A 19,941-nucleotide genomic window follows, 5' to 3' on the forward strand; every position below is an offset into this window, starting at 1 on the left:
CAAAAAACAGTTCATAGAATCATAGAATATCAGGGTTGGAAGGGACCTCAAGAGGTCATCTAGTCCAACCCCCTGCTCAAAGCAGGACCAATTCCCAACTAAATCATCCCAGCCAGGGCTTTGTCAAGCCGGGCCTTAAAAACCTCCATGGAAGGAGACTCCACCACCTCCCTAGGTAACGCATTCCAGTGCTTCACCACCCTCCTAGTGAAAACTGGCAGCCAGTATTTTACCTTCAAAAGAAGAAACTGCATTAAAGAGAGAGAGAGACTCGGTTCCTTGTATAGTTAAAGTGTCTTTATTTTATAAAATGTAATAGAAAGCTTCTACACCATCCACCGGTGGAACATTAATAATTATTACACAGTAATTCAAACACAAGTTAGTATTTCACACTGGTCCCACACATCTGTTCCAGACACCATGGGTTAGCCCTTCTACTCAGTGTAATTTGGGACATTCTCTCCCACCATGTGCTTCACTCAGATGGCAAGGTATCTTCCCTCTCCCCGGGTCCATGATTCTGCACTTGTGCCCACTGCAGGCACTACAAGGCCTTTGCTAGAAGCAGTCTTGCCTCTCTTTTCTGCAAAGCCACTGTCAATTACTCTTTTTGTCTTTGTATAACATTCTAAACAGTCCTGATACTCATCAGAGGCTCTGCAACAAGTCCCCTTTCTACTCTCGGAAGCACAAATAAAGGAACTCCTTGGCCATTACAGCTCATATTTTTCTAAGCGCACACCGGCTTGTGCAAAGTGCCTATCTAATTTGCATGTGCTACTACTTCCACTGCACGCACCACCATGGCTACTCGACCATTTGTGCATGTAACGGCATCAACTTTGAATGCAACTGCACACCAAACTTCTCTGAAGATCTAGGTCTCAAACCAAACCATCAGGTCTGCGCACGGAACCATTCCTGGCCGGCAATTAGAACATACCAGGCTCAGCTTTCTTCTAAGCCTACTTGAGACTCCAACCTTCAAGCCTGCCCTGCACAAACCCTTTATTGACTGATAAGAGGTCCACACAAAAAGATTTTCAGGTTCAGGCCCACTGCAGGAGGTGGTTGAGACTCCAGACGTACTCCTGTAGTTCCCACGTGGGCAAACAACCCCACCACCCTCTCTTTAATCAAACAGAAACTTTACCTGAGAAGAGATTGCAGGACTGGCCCCTAAATATATTTCCAGTCCACAGTAGCAACTGGTACCTCTCAGAATCCTGCCTGTAAACACTGTTCAAAAGCATCACATCCCTCTGGGGTTTTGTGATTTGAGTAAACCAGGGATTGAGAAGTGCTATGTTTGAGTTAGAAAGTTTAGTCCCAGTTATAATTCATAGTTTATATACCATGGGGGAAAGTTCTCAAATCACAGCAGTAACACTCTACACTTATACAGCACGGCTCACCAGAGACCTGAAAGCACTCACCATAGGTGGGTAAAGTGCTTTACTGTTGATAAGCCTCAAGATACCCCTGTGAGGTAGGTCAATATTATACCCATTTCATAGATGGGTAAACTAAAGCAAAGAGGTCACACGACACACAGGTCAGTGGCAGGGCCAGGAATAGAACCCAGGAGTCCTGATTACCACTTACCTGTGCTAACCACCTACCTCCCTTCAAGAGTGAACATTTGTATCACTGCACCGAGCAAAACAGGTGGAGTTTCCCTTTGAGGGCTGGTCTGCCCTTCTGTCAGCTCTGTTCACCTGAAGCTGGCATGTGGCAATTCGCTTGTCAGTTCTTTGGTTGCAACAGGCGATGTCTACAGGAGAACTGAAATATGAACTGTAGATTCGTGCATGGCGGAATCCACACGTAAAAGGGCCAGGATCAAAACCAAATTGCGCTTAAGAGACTGCAGCGAGATAAACACAACAGCATCTGAAAACTGGAACACAGTTTTCCCAACACAGCAGAATCTGTGCATGGGGCCAGTGTCATCAACACAGCTTTCCTATGTACAGGTCAGCCGGCTATCACAAAGGCAACACTAGGCCAGATTCTGGTTTCAGATACACTGGTTTAAATCCACAGTGGAAATGCATTGCCTTTACTCTAGGTTAACCAAGGTCAGGATCTGGTTGTTACTCTGCGAGCTGCCAGTCTCATCCTACTTAAGGATTTAGGTTTTTAAATGAATTTACTGCTGGAGAGAGATGTTGGTTTGACCAGCCTTAACTATGTCATTTATCCACAAGTTAGAGCACGCTAAGCAGCAAAACAAGCTTCCTCTGTGCTATCCCCTGTCCCTGGACAGATGGGAAGCATCGCAAAGGGGAATTCAGTCTCCATGGGCGGATCAGCCCACCTCCGGAGACAGCCAGCAAGTGGGGCAGTTATAGCCCCTTGCTGATGTGGCTTTTTGTGATGGGAGCAGTTAGACACCTGACTACTGGAGAGGGAACCGAGAACGACATTGTGAGTATCGTTTTTAACGATCAGGGGTGGGAAGGAGTGAGCTGGGGGGAAAAGCCATTGTAAGCTCTTTGCGTCAGAGACTGCCTCAGTGTGTGTGTTTGTACAGCACCTAGTACACCGAGGCCTCGATTCTGGGCGCTACTGTAACAGAAATAACAGAAATAAATAAATTCATAAAGAATTACAAGCAACCAGAAGAAAAATAATACTGACTCAACTGCTATCTAACCTGCACTTGCATTCTGGCTCAACCGCCAAGCTTCTCTCTTCCAAAGGAAATGCCAAGATAATAATAAATATCTACCACAGTTTGCATATACAGACCCCCTTTTACCCAAGAATCTGAAAGTGCTTCACAGAGGTGTGGATCAGCCTCATTATCCCCACTTTACAGATGGGGAAACTGAGGCACAAAGAGAGCTAAGCGACTCACCTTGCGAGTTGGTGGCAGAGCCAGGAATCCTGACTCCTAGTTTCCCCACGCCAACCACTAGACCACACCTCTTCTGAGCAGGAAATCAGAGTCACACTAGGTGCCTGCACTGTGCAGTACATTGAACACAGACCTAGTGCTTGATCTTATCTCCTTCAAGATTAGATCAGTGCTGAAGGAGTCAGCCACTAACACTGGTATTTACACCTGTGCTGATGCACTGGCAACTGCTTTAATTGTAAATTAAGCCCTTTCCCCACTCACGCCGTTTGCTATATGTCTACATACATACAGCACACCTCTAATCCAGTCTCTTCCAGGCAACACTCCCCAGACTCAATGCATTGATGGTGTAACTCCACTGACTTCAATGGCGTTACACCAGGGATGCACTTGGCTCAGTTCTCTCTAATGTTAAATGGCTCATCTCCCAAGAATGACCTTCCTGTCCAGGGGCTCGATCCCCTTCTTGCAAGATTGTGAACTTGGAGTCCGCAGGGTTAATGACTCTTCAGATAGCCGTTTGTTTCCGAGTACAGCTCCTCGTTCCTCCGGCTCCTCCAGGCATGGTACTTCTTCATGCTTTTCCTCCTAGCGAAGCGGCAAATGCTGACCATGAAAACCCAGGAGACCGCGTACATAATCACCCCCCCCACCTTAATGAACCACCTGGGCTTGGGTGACACAAGCTCGCAGTACATGAGCCAGGCCCCGACCCCGATCCGCACGCCCGTGAAGAGGGCCACGAAGAAGAAATCCACCACGTCCCCCGTGAAGCTGTGGTAGAGCCCCATCTCCCGCAGGAACCAGCGGGCCTGCAGCAGCGGATTGGTGATCTCGCTGCCAAAGATGACGGCGTTGACTTCGGCAGCCGACTCACCCAGGGCCAGAGACACCGTGATTCCCAAGATGCTCACCATGTGATGGGCCAACATCAGAGCACCCTCCGCCTGGAAGTATACGCACCAGCCCAGGTCGAAGAGGAAGTAGCCCAAGCTCAGGCACAGCCCGTGCACCTGGAGGGTTGTGTTCGGGGACCCTGGAAAGGAAAGACACCAGCTGGTACATTAAAGTGAGGAGACGCCAGGCAGGCAGGATCTGCAGAAGGGGCAAGGTGTTCTCCTCCAGCAATGGCCGCTTCGCCTGGCACTGAGCAAGGGAAAGCTGAGGAAGTCACAATAATGGCCTCTATGCTTGCAAAACACCTCCCATCCCAAAGGAGCCCAGAGACATTACAGAAACACGCCCCCCCCCCCTCCACGAATCACTTCCCTACCAAATGTAGCAAGGCCTCCTGCGATTCCTACTAGGGCATACCAGCTGTGGGTTCAGAGATTTGATACATTAGAAGCCCCCCACAGGCAGCTGCAATCTAGCAGGACCTTCCTTCTCTCTCTTCCCATGTTAGGGAGGAGTTCAGTACTTTCTCTCTCACCACGATCAATCAGCCAAGGTTTATTTGTGTCCTCCTTTGTGAATAGCTCCGGAGCCTCCTCTACCACTACTCAGAACTTTTCCAAGTAACAGAGTGAAATTAACAAGAGGTTGTTAAGTTTCACTGCAGCTGCTCATAATCTTGTGGGCAGGGGTGAGGAGTGTCAAGAATTCTGTCCATTTCATACTGCTGTTGCCTAGGCAAAGCTATGAACAGCAACAGAGGCACTTGGGCTGTCTATCTGCACTCAGGAAGGCAGCACTGCATTGGGTCACATTTGGAAGACTGTCTTTGCAACCATAGAAGATTTTTTTTTTTTTTTTTAAATGGAGGCTTATATTCTTCAGAAGAATATGAAATAATCCCCCTCCCTGTACAAACAAATCAGGGTCAGTTTCCTACTCACTAGCAGGTTTCTCATATTCCTCACATGCTTGGTGAGTGGCAACTTTAGTGCAATAATATTACTTTGCCCTCACACCCATTTCATAAGCCGTGTACACCAGTTACATGCTGAACTTGCCCCAGAGGCTTCCATGGGATTAGCACCTACTTACTTCAGTCTGCTTTGGGTGCATAAATGAGAGATCCCAGCCTTGAGGAGTTTAAAATCCCCAGCAAAATGCACAGATACAGTGCAAACAAAGGAACAGGGAGAGTTAGCCATAGCCACTCTGATGGCAGGGCAGGGGAGAGAAGTGGGTTTGAATGAAGCCATTCCAGAGGGAGTAGGCTGCAAAGAGACTCAGAGTGAGACCAGAAGAAGGTGACAAAGGGAGCACTAACACTAATTAGATTCCCCCCTTCCTAGCACCAATTACATTTGACTGGAGATGGAGCCCAAGAAGGAAACAGCAAAACCCCCATAACACACCTGGGTGAGTCAAAGGCCAGGGGCCATCGATAAAACCAATGTAAGCAGAGAGGCAGGTGGCGAGGACACCGTGGGTCAGAGTGACCAGCCGGCAGCTCCACTCATAACTCCTGTGTTTATACCGATGGCAGAACCAGGTGTAGAGAGACAGCCAGGAGATCAGACTGCAGGTCACCCGGAGGGGCATAGAGGCCATCATCCTAGGACAGGGCAGGGAGACAGAGAAAGATTAGTTAATCTAGTCACATGCAAAGTCAATTGGCTCCATCACATCATTTCCAGACTTACCACTAAGTTGCTCTGACGACTCCTCTGTATAAATTAGTATTTTCTGCTGCTTGTTATAACAAATTATTTTGAAGGCACCTGCTGCCATAGCACCGGAGCATGCAGCAAATCCTATTAGAGCTGCCACCTTCTCTCCTCCCCTGCCTCAGACAGAGCCATTTTACTCAGGTAAGGCACCATCGCAGGCAATGGGATACAATAAGTAGCAGCCTCACCAGCTCTCAAATTGCTTCCCATAAGAGGGTCAGCATCATAATCTCCATTTTTCAGATGGGGATCCTGAGCTACAGAGCGGTGATGTGAATTACCCCAGGTCACACTGCGACTCATTGGCAAGGTTTGGAATGTAAGGTCTCTTGCCTCCCAATTCTGGAACAGGCTACCATCTATTGCCAGGGAACCCTCCGTGACTCTGTTAGGAGGAAGCCTGTCTGAAAGAAGTGTGTCCTGCAGAGAACCCCAAAGGTGATGAGAATTAGACCCACTAGGAGTGAATTCCAGTGGCTGGCCCAATATTGAGAAAGCAGCCCATGGGGAGTGCCAGCTGAAGCAACCTCACCAGTCTTACCTGTTGTGGGGAGGTGTGTTGTGAGAGATGCTCTTCTAGGCCACTAGGTCCTAGCCCAGTTGGGTCCTTAAAGACCAGGACTTGGAAATGGACCCATTATCAGACTGGCAGCCAGAGTAGAGTGCAGAGCACGGGTGGGATGTGTTCTCAGCCATCTACTCTACTTAAGTGGCAGGCTCCTGCATTCTGAAAAAGTTTTAAGACTGAGCTCCAAGTATAAGAGTCATCCCTGGGCCTCAACTCTTCTCCTCCCGTGCCTTCTGCGTCTGAAAGGTCTGCCCGTCACATCACCTGCCCTGCTTTGTAACATTGCTCATGGAGGGCAGCATCTCAATTCCACCTCTGCTGGAACAAGAGAAATATTTTGCACTCCTACAGGACTTGCCACCTGAGGAGTGCTGCCTGTCACAAACATTAAGCAGGCCTTCCAACACTTCACAATACCCATTTCCAGATGTGTACACAGGATACATAGACATGGGCAAGAATTTCACCTGACCCCTATAATCTCCTTCCACTTTGACTATTGGACCACCTTTCCCTTTTGAGTCCTAGTTCTCCACATTCCAGCACACCCCCTTTTCTTACATACGTAAAGAAGTCTGACCACATCACCCCTCTTCTGACAACCGGTTCCCCCTTCATCTCAGGGCACAGTTCAAAATTGCTCCTCATCTATTTGAAAACCCTCTACCAGATCTTCTCTGCTACTCACCTCAGTTCAGCGAGCACCCGGCCTCTTCTGTCTCTTCAGCACTGCTGGCATGAGCTCCTGCCATCTGGAGCAGCCTCCCAGGATCGCTTCGCCAATTCTCTATCTAGCTCCAAATCTCATCTAAAGATACGCGTGTTTTCCTTTGCCCTCTTTGACTGCTGTGGGTTTTTCCCTCCCTCTGATATTTAATGTTAATTTTGCAAAACTAAAGCATTTCCTGGATACTTTGTGTGAAAGATGCTCAACAAAACAAAGCTGCCTTTTAAAACATGATAATTACAGATTTTTCTTTAAACACACGCACTCCACATGCGTAACTTCATAGGTACCGACATGCTGTTTAAGCCTCTCCTTTAGTGGTGTAGAAAGTGAGCTCTGTTTTAAGAGCAGCTTACAATTACTGTGCACTGCCACAGCTGGTGGTGGTCATATAAGGCAGCACTTGAAAGGCGAACAATCTGTGCAACCCATGGGAAACCCCCAGCCCAGCTATCCCTCCTTATTGGTATTACAATAGCGCTGAGGGGCCACAGACAGGTACTGTACAGGCAAGAATACAGTCTCTCCCCCAGAGAATATACAATCTAAGTGCATGACAGAAAGCAACAGGTGGATGAGAGATAAACAGCATGGAGCAGAAAGTAAGTAAGTAATAATACATACTTGTCTAGTGTAACTCTTATCAGTAGATCTCAAAGTTTAACATAAGAAGGAAACTTCTCAACTCACCCCTGCTTACCCATCCTGCTCACTGCACCCAAAACCCGCTCACATTGGTTCTTCCTGTGACCCTGAACTCACAATCCTTTGCAACCCCCAAAGCATTGAGAGGATAATATGGATATAAGGAATAGCCAACATAGATTTGTCAAGAACAAATCATGACAAGCCAACCTAACTTCTCTCTTTGACAGAGTTACTGGCCAAGTAGACGGCAGAAAGCTGCAGATGTGATATATCTGGATTTTACTTAGGGGGTTGACAAAGTGCCACATGAAATTCTCATTAGCAAACTAGGGAAATGTGGTCTAAATGAAACTACGGTCAGGTGAGCACACAACTGGCTGAAAGACCATACTCAAAAAGCAGATCAACTGTTCGCTGTCAAACTGGGGGAAGGAACCAAAGGGGGACTCAACAGGGGTCAGAATTAGGTCCAGTACCATTCAATATTTTCATATATGCATCCGAAGAAGTGGGCTGTAGTCCACGAAAGCTTATGCTCTAATAAATTTGTTAGTCTCTAAGGTGCCACAAGTACTCCTGTTCTTCTTTTTGCGGATACAGACTAACATGGCTGCTACTCTGAAACCTTAAATAACAGAGTGGAGAGTACATTTACAAAATTTACAGATGCGGGCAAGCTGGGATTTCTCCCATTGACAATCCACGCCTAAGTGACTTAGAATCATAGAATATTAGGGTTGGAAGGGACCTCAGGAGGTCATCTAGTCCAACCCCCTGCTCAAAGCAGGACAAACACCCAACTAAATCATCCTTGATTTGGCCAAAGTGTCACAGAGATTGTATGGAGGAGTCAGGAATTAACATTGGATCTCTTGAATCCCAGCCCAGTACTGTAACCAGAAGAAAGTCCTTCCTCTTTAGGATAAAATATATCATACCAAGGGGCTCCATCTCCCTACTGCTGCTCTCCCGCCTCGCCACAACATCCTCCAATTTACTTTACATTCAGTCTAAACTCAAAATGTTAGAGGGTGAAGGAGAGTTCACAGTTTTTCCATCTCTCCATCTGTTATAGCAGGAGCTAGGGTGACCAGATGTCCTGATTTTATAGGGACAGTACCGATTTTGGAGGCTTTGTCTTATATAGGCACCTATTACCCCCCACCCCGTCCCGATTTTTCACACTTGCTATCTGGTCACCCTACCAGGAGCAAATGTCTGATCCAAAGTCTTGGGAATAAATGGGTGCTCCTGTTTCTTTTGAATGGGGCAGGTAGCTATCACTCCGAGATATTGCTGAGGGAAAGCGGGTAGAGAGCTAGGATTAGTGGGGGCCGAAAAAACTCTAGTGGCACAAGGCAGGACTTGTCCATCTAGTTTGAGTCTGACTCTTAGCTCAGAGACCAGGGCTCACGCTTTCCCTACATGGCATGGAAAACAGCAGAGGGGGCAAGAGAGGAATGAGACGAAATTGCACAGAAAGTTGAGGAAGGAATCTTCAGGGCATGAATCGCCTTTGGGGCCAGCCCAGAGCCTATGGAAAGACCAGCACTGAATAGAGCGAAATAAATGTCATTCCCAGAGGGAGCCTGTCATGCTGGAAGCTGGCCAATACCATTCGGATAGTCCTAGCACCAGGCTGAGCCGGAGGATGCAGCCAAAATAATACATTGGGCGGGGAACACAGCACAGGCAGGCGGCACCTGATGAGCCTCTGAATAAGCAGGACGTGGAAATAACATCCCGACCCGCTGAGCCAGGAGAGAGTTTAGGAGCAGCTGATCACTGTATCCTGGGTGATGCAAGGGGCAGCAGAGCTGGATCTCCTCTCTCTCTCCACCCCGGGGGGCTCCCCGGTCTCAACAGGAAGCAGCTCCCAATGCCGAGGGTCTCTTCCCCCACCCTGTACTAACCAGAGCTGAGAGAGATGGGGAACTCCTTACTGCCACCCTGCGCCCGAGCAGGATGAACTAGTGTGCGCCTCCCTTGATCCGGAGAGATGGGGACCCCCGTGCACCCCCTTTAGTCTAGAGGGATGGGGCCCCCATGCACCCCCTTGGTCCGGAGAGATGCGGACCCCCGTGCGCTCCCTTGGTCCGGAGAGCTAGGGACCCCCGTGCGCCCCCTTGAGCCGGAGAGATGGGGTCCCCGTGCGCTCCCTTTGGTCTAGAGGGATGGGGCCCCCCATGCACCCCCGTGGTCCGGAGAGATGGGGCCCCCGTGCGCTCCCTTGGTCCGGAGAGATGGGGACCCCCGTGCCCCCCTTTTGGTCTAGAGGGATGGGGCCCCCGTGCGCCCCTGGGTAGCTGAGTTCCATGCGCCCTTGTCCCGGGGCTGCCCGTGCGCCCCAGCTGGCCCGGAGAGTTGGGGAGTCCCGGGCGCGCCTGGCGAAGTTACCTGGCCAAAGCTCCAGGCCTCAGCCGGGATCCTGCTCAGTTCCTCCGCCCCTGTAAGCAAAGCGTCTCTCGGTAACAGGAACCACAGAGCGCCGCGCAGGAGGCTCCGGCAGCCGGTTGCAAACAGAGAGGATCTCGGTTTAGGGTCGCCTGCTGGTGGGGAGGACGGACAGCAGCACGGGGCCAGCGGAGCAGAAAGTGTGTGTGTGGGGAGAAGAGAACAAACTCCCTCCAGACCCCTATGTACAGGGGGGATTTATTTATTTTTTTAGCGAGGGAGGGACAAGAAACACAACCACCCCTCATCTGCCCTTGCCCACAGTCTCTCCCAGCGCACAGGAAAAGAGGCTGTGACTTATATTGGCATGATGTATATTACAGTACTAACACCCCAAAGACACCCCCTCTCCGAATCAGGGCCTTGTTGTACTAGGTCATGGAGGAAGCCATCCCCAGGCACAAATGGAGGCAGGGAAAGAGAATTACTTAACCCACTCCACTCTATGTGCAGATCCTCAGTATGGGGAAGGAGGGACCACTAACTCCCACCTATATGCAATACACTGACCTAGTGAATGGCTGCATTACTGTCTCACCGGTGGGGGAACTCTGCCTTAGCTCAGATAGCTGATGTTTGCCAGAATTTGGGAATGGGCGACAGGGGATGGATCACTTGATTCCCTGTTCTGCTCATTCCCTCTGGGACACCTGGCATTGGCCACTGTCGGTAGACAGGATACTGGGCTAGATGGACCTTTGGTCTGACCAGTATGGCCGTTCTTATAGCAATAACCTCAGCTGTTAGTAGGGTCGGTGCTAGTTCACTCCCAACAAAACAATATCCAGCCACCGGTCCTTACACAACGATTGAGGCCAGAGGGGGAAAGAGAGCCATACACCCTAACCCCAATGTCACGTGCCCAGATCTGGGGCAGCTGAGCATAACCCCCTTTCTGACCCTTCCTTCCCACAGAGATCCAGGCAGCACAGCACAAAGATCCATCCAGTGATGATAAAACCTAGAGCTTTGCTTTGACTGGAAGCTCTTGGGGCTGGAACTCCTTTTCTCCTTGATGTGTGAACAGCACCTAGCCCCACAGGCTGCTAGATCTGGAACTCACAGCCCTGCAAACCGGCCCCTACTGCACTAGGCAGATCTGCTGTTGTAGTTCTGCAGCTTTAGCTGCATCCACACTGCAAAATAATAGGGCTTGGACCTATATATGTAGAATATTAGGGTTGGAAGGGACCTCAGGAGGTCATTTAGTCCAACCCCTGCACAAAGCAGGACCAATCTCCAATTTTTTTTTTTTACCCCCCCCAATTGAACTTACAACCCTGGCTTTAGCAGGCCAATGCTCAAACCACTGAGCTATTCCTCCCCCCACACAGCAGGACTCGGGGTCTGATGACCTCCCCACCTCCTTCCTCAACCTGGGTCCTGTGGGCTTGCTGACCTGAGTCAGCCTGATTTGTGTGTGGAGAAAGGACGACTTGGGTTCAAACCTGAATCAGAGCCCAGACTTGGTGTGCAGTGTACACAGACCCATAGAGCCCTGCGCGGGTAGGGAAGGGGCAGTAGATGATCCTACAATACATGTAAGTTATTATAATGTAGATCATCTGCCTCTTCAGGAGATGCAACGCTGAAGGTTGCTGTACTAAAGGGTCTCCTTTGTATTAGGTTGTGAAAATGGTGAACATTGCGATTTTTTTTTAAACCACACTGAAGAACCCAGTGGCCTCTCAGGCTCATCACTGTACCCACAAACTCCTCCTCAGGGTAGGGTGTATGTTTCATGAAGGAGAGAGAGATGAAAGCGGTCCCCCCACATCTGCCACAAGAGAGAAACATTTATGAAGCTTTACCTCATGATACATTTAAGACTGGCCAGGTGTGGTTTGTGCTGTAGAGCATGGCCCAGTTCCCATATGTACTGTGCCGTGCATTATGTATCACTCAAACTTGGCTTTCTGGTAGATCAGGTATAGGCTCCTGTTACTTCAAGCAGCTCATAGTTTAGGGGTGAGGAAACTAAACCTCCCCTGCAAGGGAACCAACTTACTTTTCCCATACTGCTTTTTCCCCATTTCTAGATGCTTGGGCCTTTGCTGCAGTAGGCAAGGCCAGTACAGACCCCAGGCTCAAATCCTGTTTGAGAAACTATAACAAACTAGCAGAATCATGACATTTGATCTGCTGGTACCAGTACCATAGATTGTAAGAATCACTGTTGACAGCCGCAGCCTAGGAAGTCTCAGTGCATTTGGAGGACCCAAGGAGGAAGACAACAGCACTGTAACTGGCAGGAATACAGCAGTGTTAAGGGCCCAACTGAGATCAAGGCCCTCTATCAGCCCAGGTGCTGCAGATAGAATCTTACTAGACAGGACAGACCCAGGACATTTTATACCTACGCAGGGGAGAATGCAATTTTTGATTTTTTAAAAATAATTTCAACAGATGTTTATTTTTAAGCATGAATTTACATTTTCACAGTTGTACGAAGTTATGATTAAGTTTTTTATGTTTATCAAATTTTCACAGTTGCAGGAAATTAGGAGGAATATTTTAATAGATGATGAGATTCAACAAGTGAACGCTTTATAACAGGTAAAACACAAATGGTCAATCTCACATCAAAACATACAAAGTCAACATCCTTACATTAAGCTCTGAAAAGTTCTCAAGCAGCATTTCTCTTACTTTGCCTATCTATAAATTGATTGTTAGGGATGGAAATGTCAGCTTTGGTGTAGTCAGTGAAATTTACCAATAAGAATCTAGTTCTTTCAAGCCTAATTATACTCATTTTATAGAGGGGGAAACTCAGGCACAGAGAACAAGTGACTTGCCCAGTGTCCCATGGGAAGTGTGTGGCAGAGCTAGGAATTGAACCCAGATCTCTAGAGTCCCAGGACAGTCATTTCATCAGGAGACTGTCCTTCAACCTACATTTTAAACTTTTTTCATAATACCAGTTAGCATGAGGGTTGCAACATGCACAGTAATAGAACACTGGATTTGTTAGCCTGCATGACTTATAAATCTCAGAAGATACTTCTTGTCAAACAGTGAGAAATGTTTATGGGTTGGTCCCCCTCAAATTACAAGCCGCGTTAGTTGAAGATTTCTGGGCACTTCCTTTGGATAAAAAGCCTGTAGTTTTATCTGCCACGTATCCCATTGTTCTGGGGACCAGCTTGTTTTTATTAAGGATCAAATCACTCAAAACAATAGCAGATTTAATAGTGATTTCAAAACTATCAGATCCATCAGCAGTTGCTAGTTTGGGAAGGGGATGGTGTATTACGAGACCTCACCATCTTCTTACACCTGCAAGAGAATATGGAGAACTATAAAGGGCTGCTAGCACAAGGACATTGGGACACAAAGGCCTCTCACATAGTCCCTCTTTTTAATGTTAATTGAGCGTCCCTTCCAAAGCATTTTACCAGGTTTTCCTAAAAAACAGCCACCCCTGGGTTGGAAGTCAGCAGTGGTCCACAGGGCACAGTCAGAACAAGAAGGGAATTTTAGAAGACCTCTGCTTTAGGCAAAGAGCCATATGACCTTTCCTCCCAGTAAGAACCTCAGTTTAAAGGTCTCATCTAAGACTCCCCCCAAAACCTATACACACACTGCGTAGTGCTTGCTCTAAGAAGCGTATTGGCCCTGCTGAGGAACGAGTCTAGGTGTCCCAAAGCTGATGGTAAGAGGCCTATCTCCTCTGTCCTTTGGGTGACCAAAAACAGGCTGGATGCTTCCTAGTTTTATAACCACCTGTTTCGTCCCCTCCACCCGTTCATCACTACAGCAACATACAAGTAGACACTTTAGCCCACTCTCCGAAGCGTGAGACACAAAGGTCTCCTTGCTTGAGATCCTGTATCCCTTGGACCTGCCAAACTTTTCCTCTTGCACTTCGTTCTTCTCCTTTAGCTCTTCCCAGTTGATGGTTCTGATTAGCTCATCGGCCTCCTGCCTAATTAAGCCATTGAGCACCCATCTTCCAATCAAGTCCACACCCGGGGGGAGAGGAGGGAAATAGCAAATACCATAGTGGTCAGAGTGCTAGCACTTGGCTCCTAGTCCTCTGTCACAGAGATGCTTTGGCCATTAAGCCATACCCTACAGAGCTGGACCCAAAGAGGTTCCGGAGTACAGCAGCTAGACGGTCAAGGCAATGCATTTGCTTTAGGAAAGAGGTCAGCAACCAAGCCACAACTTGAGTCACAGCAGTACTGGGTCCTACCATCCCATCCCGCGTTTAAAGAGAGACTGTGCACAGCAAATTTATGCTACAAAAGACGGTCACTTTATTACAAATCTTATCAGCCTGAAGTATTAATAATCCAAGTCAGGCAAGGAGTTCATGCCTCATGTTAGTCTGTCACACAACCTTAGCATAGCTAAGGACTCCAGCTGACTTGCATGTGTATTTCCTTGAAGATTCCATTTGTATTTCCAGCCATAACGCAGTCAGAATAAATTTAACCACCTTTGAGGCTGCACCTTCTCTTGCTTTTCCTTCCAATTCTCCTTCATTTTTCATCTCTCCTTGCAACTGCAGGTTTCCTTCCTGCCCCCACATGAGAGTCTACCCCCCTTAGTCTCCTTCACTGCCCCACCTCTCACACATGTGCATTCCCCATCCCCCAGTCACCTGAGTGCACCACTTCCCCCACCCTCAACCCCAAGGCAGATAACAGCGCAAAGAGCGGCAGCCACAATAGGCTCCGAATAAGGGGGTGAGGGGTAGAAGACCCTTGATCACCACAGGAGCTGTATTCCCCACTATAGTCATTCATCCTGCCTTCAAATCCCCCAGCAGCAGTGACACCATGGCTTTGATAGAGCAGGGGGAAGGCTCACCCTCCCCAGCCTGATGAAATTTCAGAGGGGGCAGGGAAATCAACCTAGGTAGCCTGAGGCCAACACCTGGCCATTCGTCAGGAGAGGTTTTACAGCAGAGCTGAAAAGGGAGCTGCTGTCTCCGGCATAGTGCAATCCACACAGTAAAGCCAGAGGGAAATCAAGTGCAAGTGCAGGGAGATTAAAACATACTGGAGCCCACTGCGACAGATCCAGGGCAGGGCCCGGGAAGGGGCACTGCATTGAAGCCTACACACTTGCACACAGACATTTAATTGTCACACCTGCAAAACAGTGTCTGGTTTTCATGCGACTTTAGCACTAATGAAAGATTCTGGCTTCACACCTCTGGAGAGGGTGCATGTGCAGAGCAAGTATGGCATCGGGACAAGATTCTCCTCTATTATCCTTCCCCTGAAAGGATCCCTTTAGCAGCAGGGTGAGGGGTGGGTTTCAGTCTCCATAACCCCCTCAGTCCATTGTCTTGCATTGCCGAGACGGCCAACGAGAACCACTCCATAGGAACACCTCTCTATAAAGAAGTGTACTGAGCAGATGGGCCCAATTCTGATCCCACTTTTGCTAGTGCAACGGCAGAGTAACTCCACTGAAGTTACATTGCTACAAATAAGACCAGAATTGGGTTGTGTGAGAGTATAAATACCAATAGCAGAAGCAAGATGAAGGGGGAAGAGGCATTTCATGAAAAGCAACCAGGCAAAGACATTGCCTCAGTTATTAGCCCAACTACAGTCCCATCCCTTCAAAAAACAACTTTGCTTCTAAAGATACCAGGCTCAACCACAATAAATACTTGGCATTCGTGCAGTGCCTCTCGTCCAAGTGTGCATTCTGTTATTGCGTAGCTTGGGAAAGACTCCCCACAGACCTATTGCCTCTGAGAAGGAAGTTGGAGTTACAAAGTGTGCCTGGACTGTGCAGTTTGCCTGGAGCAGACTGAACAGCTCGAGTGGTATCTAGCCTCCCTTTTGAGACCATATCAGTGCTGGAGAAGTTAGTACCGTCACACCCTTCTGTAGGATTCCCTTTCCCCATCAGCATTTGCTAGACATCTGCAGCATCATCCGATTCCGGCTCATCCAGCTCGTGACAGCCAATACTAAACGGTCCATTTCACATTATTGCTGGTGTTGAACAGTTCTCGCTCTCAGAACTCAACTGCCCAGGCCAGGATTCCCAGTTCCTTATTGCCAGGTTAGACACATTAGTCCATTCAGCTCAAGGTTAATGAGGTGTCAGATGCCCATTGGTTTTCAGGGGCATGTCCCCGCCGCTCACACTCCTCCAGGTATGGTACTTTTTCAACACTTTCCTCCTAGTGAAGCTGCAGATTTCAATCATGAACCCCAGGGACACTATGTACATAGCCAGGCCTCCAGCCTTGAGTAGCCATATGGGTCTGGAGGAGACAATCACAGAATACATGATTTGGCCTCCCACCCCAATCCGCAGCACCATAAAGAGAGCCACAAAGGAGACATCCACCGCTTCCCCAATGAAGCTGCAGTAGTGCCCGGTTTCCCGCAGGAACCAGCGGGCCTGCAGCAGCGGGTTGGTGATCTCGCTGACGAAGACAATGGCATTGATTTCGGTGGCTGACTTGCCGAGCCCCAGCACGAGCACCATGCCACAAATACTCAGCGTGTGATGAGACAGCATGAGATCTCCTTCTGTCTTGAAGTACATGCACCAGCTGAGGTCAAAGATAAAGTAACCCAAGGTAAGGCACAGCACACGGACCTGGAGAGGCGTGTTTGGTGTCCCTGAAAGGAAAGACACATGCATTAAACTGAAAAGAGAAGCTCCTAAGGGCTCCATTTCTAAAAGGAAAGCTACACAGTGAACACACAGGAATACAGTTCACCAGACTATGAAAAACAGTGGCTGCTCACTCAGTAGATCTGCTCTCTGGGTGTATGCAGAGTCCGAGCTGCCAACTTGAGTGCATAAGACACTCTCCCCCAGATTTACTACTTCTGAATTCCATTATCACAGCAGAGCCTACGCAGCTCAAAGAGAGCTGAAGTCGGCTCTGCCTCGTGCATCATTAGTAGAACAGTTCGGTTTGCAACTGGAGAGAAGGTATATTCTGCCAATGCAACAACATAGGTGTAACTGAAGGCAAAATCTCCAATGCACAAGTCAGAAAGAACCCAGCTTGACTCTCAGATCTCAGGTTAAGTCTGCAGGCAGCTGGCAGGTAGAAAGATATTTTATCTTGTAAACTTAGCAAGTATGACTAGGAATCTTGGAAAGACAATGACCTTAAATAAATAAAATAAGACAAAACCAAGCGAAGGACCCAAACTGTCCTCTAATCCCGGGCTTGTTGGATGGGGGGGGGGATTTTGTCCATCAAGAGCCCTCCCCCACACACAGTCCCCTTTCCCCATTTCTACAGTCCCAAGTGTATAGCCCTAAACGTCTACCGTGCTGCACGCACTAATGGTATCAGATGTTTCTGGGTCAAATTGAGAAGGCACAGGCTGAAGAGGGGGAATGGAGGAATGCGGTAGCCCACGGGTTCCTTTAGGCCACTTAGCAGCCCAGGATGGACTCTTAAGGGACTACCAGACAGAACACCTGTGGTGCCATATGCTATGGACCCCACTCCTCCCATTCCTGGCATATCCACAGAGCCCTATGCGATGTTTGTGCTGGGAAATTCTTCCCTGGCAAGGTGCGGGATATGAATGGCCTCTAGAAGCTGGCTTGGAAAGATCAGATTTTTAATCCGTAAATGTCGATTTCACTGTACACACACAAACCAGAGGCGTAGCCAGCTTTTAAGAGGAGGGGGAGCAAACCTAAAAAAGGCACCCCCCCATTGGCTCCTCCTCCAGCCACGCCCTCCCTTGGCTTCTCCTCTGGCTGCACCGCTGACCACCCCTCACCCCCCTGCTCCTCCGGCCGCACGCCCGCTGCCCCCCCATGGCTGCCGGCTGGGCTGCCAGCCGCCATGCTGCGCCCCCCTGCTCCTTCGACTGTGCTGCAGGCGGCCAGCCTGTGCCCCCCCTTGCTCCTCCGGCCGGCGGCCACCTTTGGGAAAAGGGGTGAAGGGAAGCAGCCGCTTCCCCTGCACCCCGCTAGCTATGCTACTGACCCATCAAAATTTTTCCAGCAATAATAATTGAAATTTACAGATAAGGAAAGCAAGAAAAACGGTGCTTGAGAACTTGTTAGAGTCAAAATCCGGTGATTTAAACTTCTGAATTAGGCTGGTTACAAATGGACCAGTGAATGAATAGTTCAATCAACAAATAATTTCTGGATTTAGGATATTTATTTTTTATATCTTGACATGGGACATGGACACTTTGTGGTTTTTGCAGTATTGTTGTAGTCATGTTGGTCCCAGGATACGACAGCCACAAGGGCGGGGGGGTGGGAGGGTGAGGGGATATATTTTATTGGACCAATTTCTGTTAGTGAAAGGTACAAGCTTTCAAGCTCCACAGAGCTCTTCTCCAGGTCTGTGGGCCCTTGAGCTCTATGGAGCCCAAAAGCTTGGCTCTTTTAACAACCAAAGTTGACCCGAAAAAAGCTATTACCTCACCTTCTACTGTCATTAAATAATTATCTGACCTCCCTACATAGTTGCCCACAACTGTAAAAATTTAAAATTTATAAAAATACAAAAAAAGCTTAAAAATGAACCATCGATATTACCCACCAAAATTAATCAACACTGAATTCTACCAAGCCTATTTATAAGCCACCAAAGCAGCAGGGTTGCACATGGGGGAGGGCAGAGTCTATCCCCACTAGAAAGATCTCTCAGTTTAGGGGCCTGATACTTTAAGTGACAGTCAGGCATTGTCCTCACGCTAACAGCGGGAACCCCACTGACTTCCAGAGGATGAGCGAGACATGCAGGATGAAGTCAGAAATGGGAATAAAGAAAGGAGTTTCTTTATTCTTGATGAAGTCTAGAAATGTGCACAGCACTTTGCCCAACAACTTAGCCAAGGCCCCGCCCCAAGGAAGTACAACAGGGGGAAACAGTTAAAAAAAAAGAAAAGAAAAGAAAGCCTGAGTGTGGGGATAGGCAGTCAGGGATTGCAAGAAAGAGAAATGGGTCTCAAGAAGGTCACAGGGGCTTGGCCTACAGGTAGGCAAAGAAAACGCAGCTCCAAGCGTAGATGGGAGCATGAAAGAGGAAGACTTGGTGTAGACAGCAAGAGATAGCAAAGGGAGCTCTAAGGAGAGAGAACTAATCCTCCTGCACCGATCACAGGTAGGACAGAGACACTGCCTCTTTTCAGTGAGAAGATCACTTGTCCCAGGGCAAAACTCCACGAAACATACCTGCATGAGTTAGAGGCCAGGGGCCATCGATAAAAGCAACGTAGCCAGAGAGGCAGGTGACAATGACCCCATGCATCAGAGTGACCAGCCGGCAACTCCACTCGTAAGTACGGTGCTTATTCCAATAGCAGAAACAGGCGTAGAGGGAGAGCCAGGCAGTCAGGCTGCAGGTCACCTGGAAAATGATGGAGAGCATCATCCTAGAATGGACAAAGAAACAACACTACTGGTGAAGTAATCCGTCTAAAAAGATCCCCACCGTCACAGTTAGCACTGATCAGCACCAGCTGCTGCACCCAAGGACTCCGATGGAAAAAGACGCACAGAACCATCCTCAACCCTGTACTTTCGTCATCATACCCAACCTTTTTGTCCCCCCCCCTCCCACCGACGTAGGCATGTTTACCAGTCAGCTTCTCCACAGGCCCGTTCAGGTTACTGAAATTTAAAGAGGTTTCACAAACAAACACCTCACCCATTTCAAGCTGGCAAACAGAGGCATGGAAGACGGACACAAAATCCCCGTCCCTGTTTGCATCATATCTTGATGGTGTTGCTGCCCCTTTTTTGGCATGGCAGAGCCAAGTGCTCACACATGGCTGTGGGTTTATTGGAAAAATCATTGTGTGTATGGGGAGGGCATCTGGAAGCCATTCCACTAGGTACCGCACCAACCCACAAAGACGGTCCCTGCCCCAAAGAGTTTACACTCTAAGACTAGAGACTACGGGTGCCTACCACTGACAGGGAGAGCACAAGAAAATGATTTTTTTTTTTAAATTGATCCCATGAGACTCACCTTATCTCATCAACAGGAGGCAAAGCCAGATCCGCTACATCCAACGCCTAGACTTCCACCACTTGCCTTAAAGTCTATTAGCTGGCTGCTTTAACAGACCACTATTCT

General features: G+C 48.5%; 2 protein-coding genes across 8 annotated transcripts; both read right to left on the reverse strand.

Moving 5' to 3' along the window:
- Positions 1-259: 259 nt before the first annotated feature.
- LOC117868586 (TLC domain-containing protein 5-like) lies at positions 260-9,917 on the reverse strand. Of its 7 annotated transcripts, none has more exons than XM_034754661.1 (3): positions 9,831-9,917; positions 5,176-6,373; positions 260-3,905 (listed from the first exon to the last, which is right to left on the reverse strand). In XM_034754661.1, exons 2-3 carry the CDS (start codon positions 5,372-5,374, stop codon positions 3,367-3,369), a joined length of 738 nt encoding a protein of 245 aa, XP_034610552.1. In that variant the 5' UTR covers positions 5,375-6,373; positions 9,831-9,917; the 3' UTR covers positions 260-3,366. The 7 variants fall into 7 exon arrangements, with proteins under 7 accessions (XP_034610552.1, XP_034610557.1, XP_034610556.1 ...); XM_034754666.1 differs by having other exon boundaries at positions 5,176-5,375; positions 9,831-9,906; XM_034754665.1 differs by having other exon boundaries at positions 5,176-6,217; positions 9,831-9,888.
- Positions 9,918-14,501: 4,584 nt separating this feature from the next.
- Positions 14,502-19,233, reverse strand: LOC117868594 (TLC domain-containing protein 5-like). Its single transcript, XM_034754684.1, has 2 exons — positions 19,035-19,233; positions 14,502-16,489 (listed from the first exon to the last, which is right to left on the reverse strand). The coding sequence occupies exons 1-2, from the start codon at positions 19,231-19,233 to the stop codon at positions 15,951-15,953; spliced, it is 738 nt and encodes a 245-aa protein (XP_034610575.1). The 3' UTR covers positions 14,502-15,950.
- Between the last annotated feature and the right edge of the window lie 708 nt (positions 19,234-19,941).

Source organism: Trachemys scripta, chromosome 21 (genome assembly GCF_013100865.1).
Source record: "Trachemys scripta elegans isolate TJP31775 chromosome 21, CAS_Tse_1.0, whole genome shotgun sequence".
Classification (NCBI taxonomy): Eukaryota; Metazoa; Chordata; order Testudines; family Emydidae; genus Trachemys; species Trachemys scripta.